Below are 9,968 nucleotides of genomic sequence, written 5' to 3' on the forward strand. Positions count from 1 at the left end.
GGGGGTTAAAATCTTGCAGAGGTTTTACTCACAGATTAAAAGCCCAGCCGTTCTGGTTGTACATAAAGACTGATCTTTAGAATGTTAACAAATAAGCCATATTAACTATAATGACCTACACAATATAAAATTTATATCATATTTAGTTTAAATTTAGTTTAGATTTATTTTGAAACATTGAACATGTCTGCAATGTCTTAGATTCAACACTCTTCTGCAGATGCTATTATATGAATGGATGATCTTTATTGTCATTATACATAGCACAGTGAAATTCTGGCTTTCTCTTAAGATAAAAATTATTAAAAACAATAGAAGAATTTAAAAAAAAGGTTAGTTATTAAAGATAAAAAATACCACAATAACAATAATTATCATTAATTCCTGCACACTTGTCTAACTGATGGAGAAACTGTCCATATTGACTCTGTGGGTTTGTGTTGTGTTGTCCCAGCTGGTCTGTAGGAGAGTGGGGCGGGTGCAGCCGAAGCTGTGGAGGAGGGGAGCAGACTCGGCAGGTCCAGTGTGTCCAGAGAACCAGCCAGACTGACGTGGACACCCTGGCTGACTCTCGTTGTGCCCAGCCGTCCCCGGTCAGGAAGCAGACCTGCAACACACACAGCTGTCCACCGGTTTGGACAACTGGGTCGTGGTCACAGGTGAGAGTGTGAAACGTTAATGCTGTTTGTTTACGCCGATATAGAACCGTACTGGCACGTTGCTGCTGAAGAACACAGCTTGAAAAAACTCTTTGAAGTCATACGCTCGCCCAGTAAGCCCTAAAGAGCTCTGCACATTGTGTTGTGAAGTTCGCCCCGGCTTTAATGGCTTCACCACATTTTATGACAGTGATCTCAGTGCTTTAAACCATGAATGTGCCCGCTGAGACCTCCAGTGTTTTGTTCTCTGTCCAATTCCTATACATTCTGTGTGGTGACTTGTCTCACTGTAACATTTTAACTGCCGTTTTACACCAAATATCGTCAACGACATGGCACAAGTGGTGTCCAGTTCGCTCTCCCCCTGGTAGCTTGTGGCACTGTGTAGTGCGTCACAGCCCCGTGTTTATTGGCTGTAGTGAATCACTTCAAGATTTAGATTGTCCCATTAGCTGTTTCTAGAATTAAAAAAGGATATGGAGGGAACTGCTGGATATCTCAAAGGAATTATTAAGGAAGTAAAGCACAGTAAGCCATTGTGTGGTGACTATGCTGTATAGCAGCTTTTCTGAAACGCTATTTGTGCGTAGCTGGCCTGTTAAGATGTTTAGCATGTGACATTTCTTTCGTTCATAGTTCCAGCCAGGTAATAGCTAAATTAAATATGTCAAACTCTCAATTAATTTTGATAAATTTGTTCCTTCTGCTTGAAAGAAGGTGGAAAGATGAAAAAATGGAAAGAAATTCTTGAAAAACCAGTTTAGTCTACATTTGTATGTCTTTCTTAATGGATGATAAAAATGTGTGTAACACATAACAAGGCTTTGACAATGCTGGAATATAACATGACAGTTTGGACCTAACTATGATAACAAAGATTGTTAATACTGTAGCATTTAAACCAACTGATCAGCCATTCATTAAGAGAAAGCTTTGCTCCAATCCCTAAATGCTATCAGATATCATGTTTGTTTTTATTTGGCAGTGCTCGCGTAAGTGTGGCAATGGTTTGAAGAAGAGGACTGTGCTGTGTGTGAGCTCTAACCCGGGTGCCCAGGCACACACGCTGCCCGACAGCAAGTGCGCTGGCCTGCCAAAACCTGCTGGTCAGGATTCCTGCTTCATCAGACGCTGCCAGAAACAACGCAAGGTCCAGTGGTTTGTCTCCACATGGCAAGAGGTACGAAATTAAAATGAATAAAACAGCACTTATGCAGTATTTAAATGTATTTTTAGCTAATGTGAATAAGCTCTCTGTCTCTGCTCTGTTCCACATCCAGTGTTCAGTAACATGTGGTCGCGGCTATCAGTCACGCTTCATCAAGTGTGCAGAGAAGGTGTGTATTGTGTGTGTGTTTGCTCAGACACAGCAAAAGGTCATTTTTCAACATCATAATAATTCGTTGCATTTAAATTCTCTTTAAATTCCAATTTGTTAATATTATTTTAATTATTTTCTTTTGTGTTTCTAAATTGATTTGTTGGAGGTTCTCTATTATATAATGGCATCTATAGCTTTAGTGAATTTCTCTATTTTATAATAAAGGACACTGCAGGAAAATACAGAGAGCTTGCTCCCAAGAAGTGCCACCATGTTCCCAAACCCACAGTAGAGCTTCAGAAGCCCTGCATCCTGGCTGAATGCCCTGTCCGCACAACGCAATCAGTGCGCCACCAATGGAAGACACATCATCGGAGCTCCCCAGCCCACCCTCCGCTTCGGCCAGAATGGCGCTCGTCTCCTTGGTCTCAGGTATCAGCAAAATTTCCACTTTGGTAATATAAACAAGAGGAGGGACTGAATGTGTCACACAAAGGAGATTCACAGTATCTATAATCCGTTCCTTGTTGCTTTGCTCTCCGCAGTGCACGGTGACATGTGGAGGAGGAGTGCAGGCAAGGGCAGTCCGGTGTCTGGCGGAAGAGAAACCTTCCACTGGCTGTGCCGTCCATCTCAAACCTGCAGTGTCCCAGGCCTGCAATACCAACTTCTGTCCACAACCTGAGAAGAAAGGTACCAGTGCTCTTATTCTCTCAAAAGATCTCCCAAAAAAGAAAAAGACTTTCACTTTTTTTCCTTCTTTTTACACAGAACTTGCATGTAAGGATTACTTCAGCTGGTGTTACCTGGTGCCCCAACATGGAGTCTGCAGCCACAAGTTCTATGGCAAGCAGTGCTGCCAGTCATGTTCAAATTCAAACCTATAATCCTAAGACGTGACTCAGTCCGCTGTACAGGCAGATAGGTAGTTAGTCAAAAGACTGCAAAATATGGTTGTGGTTTTAAGCATGTGGCGAGCACTGAAATACAAAGCCTTTTCTTTGGAAGTGCCCTTCATTTTCTCTCTGCGATGCCGGACATCTGGATACAAGAACTTGATGTTGACAGCACTACACAGGAATGTGATCAGGAAAACACAAATAAAGACAAGAATTATGTGGAGGAACTAACAAAATAGTAATCTTGATTAAAGCAAATAGGATGGACATGTCTAAAAGAAACTGAAAAATCCCAGCTTTGTTTATATACTGTAGCTGAAAAGATCTGTACTCAGGACACTCAGCATCTCTCAGTCAACCAAAGGCCAATGATGGCAAACCAACAAACAAAGACGTCTTCGAGCGCTGCCACGCAACATGTGATCCGCCCTGGTCTGCGCTACAGACCCTGATGAATTGACAATCTGGGGTTTCTTAATAAAAAGGGACGTTTCAAAGAGACAATAAAGGTATAAATAAATTTGCCCTGAGCTCAATTTTTTTAAATAACAAATAAGAGAAGAAAAATGACATGCTAATCAATGTGTATTTCTTTAATAGCTGGGCAGTTGCCATGAAAGTTGTCATGTAAAAGTAAAAGAAGAACACCACAAATCGACTGCATCATCAGATGCATATGTTTTCTGTGATGGGATAAGTCTGTGTGGCTTTCCTTCCAAGTGGTGCTACAACTTTGTCACATTGAATTCATGAAATCAGTGTGAAATGTTCAAGCTTCAGGAAATAACAAATGAATTGTGTGACCCGTGTACAGTATTATTTGTTTTATTTATTGGCTTTGCAATGCAGTGTTTCTGGAAAACTGTATGATTAAGCATTATAAATGTGTCCATGTATTACTCTACCCTAAGCCCATTACCTTAATATGTGTTATTAATTTTCATTACATGCTGTCAAACTGCACCTTTTTATGCAAAACCTTTATTTTATTTTTTTTAAAAGAAAGCAGCTGTCAAGTGAAATCACTAACAAGCCATATCAGTGTGTTGTTTAATGTGTCCTACATTATTATACATGACATTGGCATGCATTTATATGGCACAAAAATGCGTTACATATCAATTACATTTTTAAAGCACTGATGGATGATAGGTAATACTATTACAATATGATTTTTTTTACGGTGTTAATGAAATAAGATAAACAAAATGTGTAACGACAGGAACATGAGCCCCGATTTCATCATTTTTAGCTTTAAGTTGGACTGAGTATCTTTCAGGGGGGTATAAACTTGAAACTCTAAAAGGACTCCTGGAGAAAAGCAGAAAAACAAATATTCAGGATGGAAACTTGATCGCTTGAGTCATACATCTTTGGCTACAGTCTTCAACTGGGCATGGTGCTGTCATCATGCCTTTACAGAGGATTAGGATTGCACCATATCACTGACATCACTGTCACCATTGTTCCACTCTGCCATAGCGGGGGCTAGTACGTCTTTTGCATTTCTCTGGCTTTAAAATACAGATTTATAACTTTTACATGTAACAGCTGTAATGTATCTATGTACATTTAAACATCTTAACTCCAGTCTTTGCTTCTATTTATTATGTTCCTTCCAACATAAGTAAAATTACATGGTAGTTCTCTACCGTATACCTACCTACTCAACCTTGATGGAATGTCTTTTCAGTTCAGTTCAATGCAGTAAGCTACTAAATTACTTTTTGGACAAAGCAATTGCATTGCTTTTGCTTTACTCCACAAAATGACCTGAAACACAGTGTCACTTAATTATCAGTCAGTAATAAAAACTTTAGGCTACAGACCCACACAATGACTCAAATTCCTATCCTAATTTTTATCCATATCCCGATTTCATCTTTGTTTTAGTTTTTACTTATGAACACAAAGCAAAGATGAAACCTGGCCCAAAGTATGGTGGCCCTGAGAAGTCAAACACACTGTGACTCAAGAAAACATCAGCAAATATAAAAATGCTCTAAGAGCACGCGATACCCAATGGAAGTTGAATTTTAGTGAGTAAGAAAAACAAACAAGAAAAACCCCAAAATACAAAACACAACTCAAGTGTTTTTTGGAGATAACATGACGGAACAGCTGTGGAAGTGATAGAAACCACAAGGGTTTGCACTGAGACGATGGTTTCATCTGTGTTGTGAGGGAGGAAAAAGATGAAGGCAACGTGTGTTTTAGTTGCATTTTTCATATAACAATGTGGATACATGTTTGCTATAAGCTGTTTATTGGTAGCGTGTCAGTTCCGTCACATTATTGTCTCCCCCAAAAACACTTCTGCTGTTTTTTGTGAAGTTTTTGGACTGCATATTTTTCTAAATTTACGGTGCATTTGACCTCCTTTTAAAGAGACTTTAAAGCGACCGCCAGGGTGATATGTACGTGTAGACATGGATGCTTCAGTGCTACAAGTCTAAGTGCCTTTTTTTCTGCCGAAAATGTGCCCCTGGCTGCTGGGCTGGAGTCTGTTTACGCTTAGCTTTGACATGTTTTTGGTTTCTTGGCTAGCTATGTGTTAGCATACTGTCTGTGCAGATGCTTTTGCACAATATTAATAAAAATAATTTTCACAAGCTCTATCTATCCATCCCTTTCCTCCTCCCAGCACACAAAGTGAAATCAGCTGATTGCAGGACTGCGTGTAACTTGTTACTGAAAATGTGACGCCAGTACAGTAACACATTCATTTGCACCCAAAACGTTTTTAATGTTTGGTTTCATATTTTCTTTAAATACATTTTTTTTTTAATATTACTTTGTTCTACTCAATTGATCCGATTTGACTTATGTTTGGTCAGATTCTTCCATAATGAAGTAGATTTTGAAACAGAGCCAAGGGGAGGTTCAGGAGTTAAAGGGGAGGTCCTTCCCCCAGGTATATAGCTGGATATATAGCTGTATAGGAGGGCCTAGTCCGGCTTAACTTACACTGTCAATAGCACAACTATGGCTCTGCTCCAGAGTGTTATGTGTACTCATCCTGTTTCATATGCACTGTTTGAAAATATAGCTATTACCATAATAGCAGTGAGTCTTCATTTGTAGCTTTACTATCTATGTCTGTCTCTTTAAATATAGTTGGTGGACTCAATGTTGTTATCTGAATTTTTGCTAACAAAATTTCGGGGTGAAGCAGATAAGAGCTAACCTTGTATTTCATATCCCATATGTAACTAGTATGTCTAATATGTTTTTATGTTCCTTCAGTGTGTACAGCTGACATCATATTATATCATTAAAGTTGTATGGTTGGTGGTAACCGTGGGAAGTTGAGTGTGTTCATCTGGACGTTGGGTTTTCAATGGTTGCTGATCCAAGTGACTTCTTCAGTCTCAGAGGTAACTGGGTGGAGGTATCTTTTTTCCTTAGTCATAATGCAACTCTTCATGTCGTTTACCCGTGCTGACCAATGACTGTAGAAAACAGCTGTGACGTTCATAACACAGGGAACAACTCACTGAACTAATACGAACTAAAATAGTTCATATTCTGTTCTGTTATTTTAGGTACATAAGTGCCCCATTGTAATAGGCCTGATGGCATTACTGGATGAACCTAGATCCCATATATCCTTTTTATTTGTTTTTAATTTATATTTCTAGGTATAATTTGTAGTTAGGCAATGGTGTCAAGTTTAAAAAACAGATTTGATTTTATTACTAAACATGCTGATGTGAGAGGTCTGACCTGCTAAGCATGCTTCATGCTTTTGAACCAATGTCTAAACCACTCATGTGACAGACTAACACATCAGAACCTCTGGCTGTGCAGCTGGTGAAGACCAACTATAATTTCTAAATCAAAAATGTAGTGATTCCTTGTTCTTCTGTGGTCACTCTTGCAGTTATGTGCGGGTCTTCCTCGAGCCTTTATTACAGCATTACTTTGATACAAAATAGATTTATTGAACTATTCATTGGTAGCCCAAAAAGCTGATTCTATTCTATTACCATTTTTTGTTGTTGTTGTTGTTTTTGTAAGTTCTTTGAATGTGTGCTTGTGTCTGTGTAGTCATATTTGATTGTTATGGACATTCAACTAGCTGAGGCCACTTCAGCTGGAGAGTACTTGTATCTTCACTTACTAGATTAAAGAAAGTGAATGGAAAAATATCCTGTGCCTTTTTAATACTTCCTCTCTTTAGCCTTTAAAAGATTTACTTATTACTGCATGTACTACAATATAGCGTGTACCTTCAGTCTGTATTACCATCAAGCTGTAATTCCATGCAGAGTCAAGAAATGTTAAGTATAAAAAAACTGACTATCTTTGCATCTAAAAATCTGATTTTCTTTTCTAGCTCCTGGAGATTGTGGATATCTAGGATAATTGGCTCATTGCAAGATTGCTGCTATAGACAAGAATTCAATTCATGTTTATCTATTAAATCACACCACAGATCACCTCTTTTGCTGTGTGACGCTGCAGGTATTTATTAAAGTCAAAGGAATCCATTTGAAACACAGCCAGCTGTGGACATTAAACTATATGAAAATTATGTGTATCATCCTGAAGATTGTTCATACCTCTGCTGATTACAGACACCAAAAAATAGACTTAAACACTGGAACACTTAAACTAAAAAGTAATAATTCAGCCTTCGTCTTTGGACGGCTCTAGCTATGGTGAAGGTGGGACTCTAAAAGGCCGACACAAAATAATAATGCAATAAAAAAAAGATTAGCTTGATATGCACAAAGCACGTCAAACTGATTTTAATAGAGCTTTAATGAACTATATTCAATTATCTACAACTGTTTACATTTGTTTACAACTAATTACAGCTATTTACTTTAATTTTGCTTTCCCAGAATATCTTTACATGCCAGTAAGTTCAAATTCAATGGATTGGCTACAGAAAACATTTTAATTTTCAGTTAGTCAATATTCTTTTAAAGCTAATGCTGTCTGTAACTATCCTTCCTGGGCTTATTAAAATCATCTAGAAATAAATGAAAGATTTGGACTAATAGTATAGTTGGAATGCAGTGCGATTATTACTCTTGTCAGTGCAGTATTGCTAACTTACAGTTTATTCATATAATACTCCAAGATAAGGTCTTGCTGACGCCATACCTTGCATTTCCTAACAGCAGCCGATGAGGGTATAACTGGGCATCCATCTGTTGACTCCTGCTTGATTTTCAGGAGTTCTTTTGAACCCTTTTCAACAGTTAGTACATAATGTACTATAACAACGCTCAAAAGAAATATTGCATGATTAGATTTATAGAACAGCATGCAGAGAGCTAATCCTGAGATCTAGTTCTCAGGATTCAACAGAGTGCTGCACGTAAGCCAGAACACAGGCTAACATTTATGCCAATGTGGTATTAGCCATTTCAACACCTATGACATACTGTATCTGGGCTTTGCTCTTTTCTCATTTCTCAACAAGTCAAGGAGACACAGATGCCCAAAACAAAATAACCATTGTCATAATCCCTGGGGCACCGTTATAAGGACCTTCAGCTGGACAGTGAGGAAGGAAATATGAAGAGTGTTAAAAGTAGGAAGAAATCATGTAGAAAGTAAAGAGTCATTTTTTAAAGTCATTGGCTGGCTCCAGGCACTCAGTCTGTGTGAGAATTTGTGTCTAGACACTGAAATACTGAATAAATATAGGCCATAGTTTCAGTGGGCCTTTTTTTCACAGGCAAATGTCTGCAAGGTTTTATGTGATGCAGAACCGTTTTATTGGTGCATGCCAATGTGAAGAAAAGAGACACAAGTGAGATCGGATCTTTAACTCACATAATTGCTTTACTGTCGAAGAACCTTTAACTTAACTTAGTAATTAGGTTACCAAAACTATTTATGACCTCAGTGCAAAAATATGGATTTCCATTTACATCAACCGCAGCAACTTGAGAGGAAAAAAAACAAAATGACAAAATTCAACCTCACATGTAGGAAGGGATTAAGACGATGGAACAGTTTTGTTTATTCAAAGATAAGGTTCGGACAGCTTCCTGTGGATTTAAACAAGAGTTGATTGAGACAAATTTAGAGAACATCCAAAATGTTAACAGCAGAGATTGTATGTCAGAGACAGTCACTATCTCTGTTTGACTGCATCTGTTTGAAGAGTGTGGCTCCTTTGCCTTGAGGCAACTCAGAAGGTTCAGTCAGAGGATCTTTCCGTCATGATGGCATTTACAACAGTGTCTTCAAGTGTTTCTTCTTATGTTGAAATTGGAAGAACTTTCAAGAAGGAGAACACCAACTAGGAATCTTCATTTATTAAAAAATATGACATTAACATTGAACTCCAAAGTGGTATTTTAAAAAGAAACTTAAAATTATGATACCTAACAAAAGTACTGTGTGGGTTTGAGAGGGAGCGAGAGCAGTGCGACTGTTACTTGTACAATAGCACCCTCTTCTGACTATATCTGCTAACTAATAATAATATAATGTCAAAATATGTGATATATGGTACTTGGGATTGGTGGGTGACATGCATTTTTATGTTGCAACTTTGTATTTGTAAATGAAAATGGAGTGAGTGCAACGTTCTGTGTCAGTAAATGGGTTTGGGGTATTAATTAATATTTTAATATGACGTTAAATATTCTTTATATTAGATTTTTGAAGAATAGGCAACTATTTAGCTGAATAGCAGAGTAACAGTGCTCTTGGACTTGGTAGGAAATGGGAAATGGAGTGCGGTAAATCCCAGCTTCTCTGTGTTATAACTTGAGAACCAGTCCACTCTTTGTTCTTTACTGCACGTGTGTCCCTTCTTTTGAAACGTTTATCCCTCGCTATTTATAAAGAGACCACAGATTACTTCACTGTGCTGTAAAATCAAGATGTCTGAGTCCAGTCTGGAGTATTTAGATAGGGGTAACTTTTCAGATTTTCCTTCACAAAAATACATATTTCCTTGGCATAAAGAACCAAAGAGAGGAATTGGCGATGTTTCGTGAAATGTAGAAACCTAAAGTATATTTGTGTTTTGGTGTTTGAGTATTTTCTAGTGGTTTTAGGTTAATGTGTTGCAACGGTTTTGAGAAGCTATACAGGGACAAAAGAAAAAAAATCAAG

General features: G+C 38.1%; 1 protein-coding gene across 1 annotated transcript in view; it reads left to right on the forward strand.

Moving 5' to 3' along the window:
- Positions 1-4,366, forward strand: part of LOC116329571 (A disintegrin and metalloproteinase with thrombospondin motifs 16) — a 51,131-nt gene extending 46,765 nt beyond the window's left edge. Inside the window, exons 19-24 of the mRNA XM_031751627.2 lie at positions 455-659; positions 1,645-1,839; positions 1,940-1,996; positions 2,206-2,412; positions 2,526-2,673; positions 2,752-4,366. Of these exons, the coding sequence (XP_031607487.1) occupies positions 455-659; positions 1,645-1,839; positions 1,940-1,996; positions 2,206-2,412; positions 2,526-2,673; positions 2,752-2,867 (928 nt within the window). The 3' untranslated portion in view covers positions 2,868-4,366. The remainder of the gene's footprint in view (positions 1-454; positions 660-1,644; positions 1,840-1,939; positions 1,997-2,205; positions 2,413-2,525; positions 2,674-2,751) is intronic.
- Positions 4,367-9,968: the final 5,602 nt, after the last annotated feature.

The sequence above is a fragment of the Oreochromis aureus genome, linkage group 11 (genome assembly GCF_013358895.1).
Source record: "Oreochromis aureus strain Israel breed Guangdong linkage group 11, ZZ_aureus, whole genome shotgun sequence".
Taxonomy (NCBI): domain Eukaryota; kingdom Metazoa; phylum Chordata; class Actinopteri; order Cichliformes; family Cichlidae; genus Oreochromis; species Oreochromis aureus.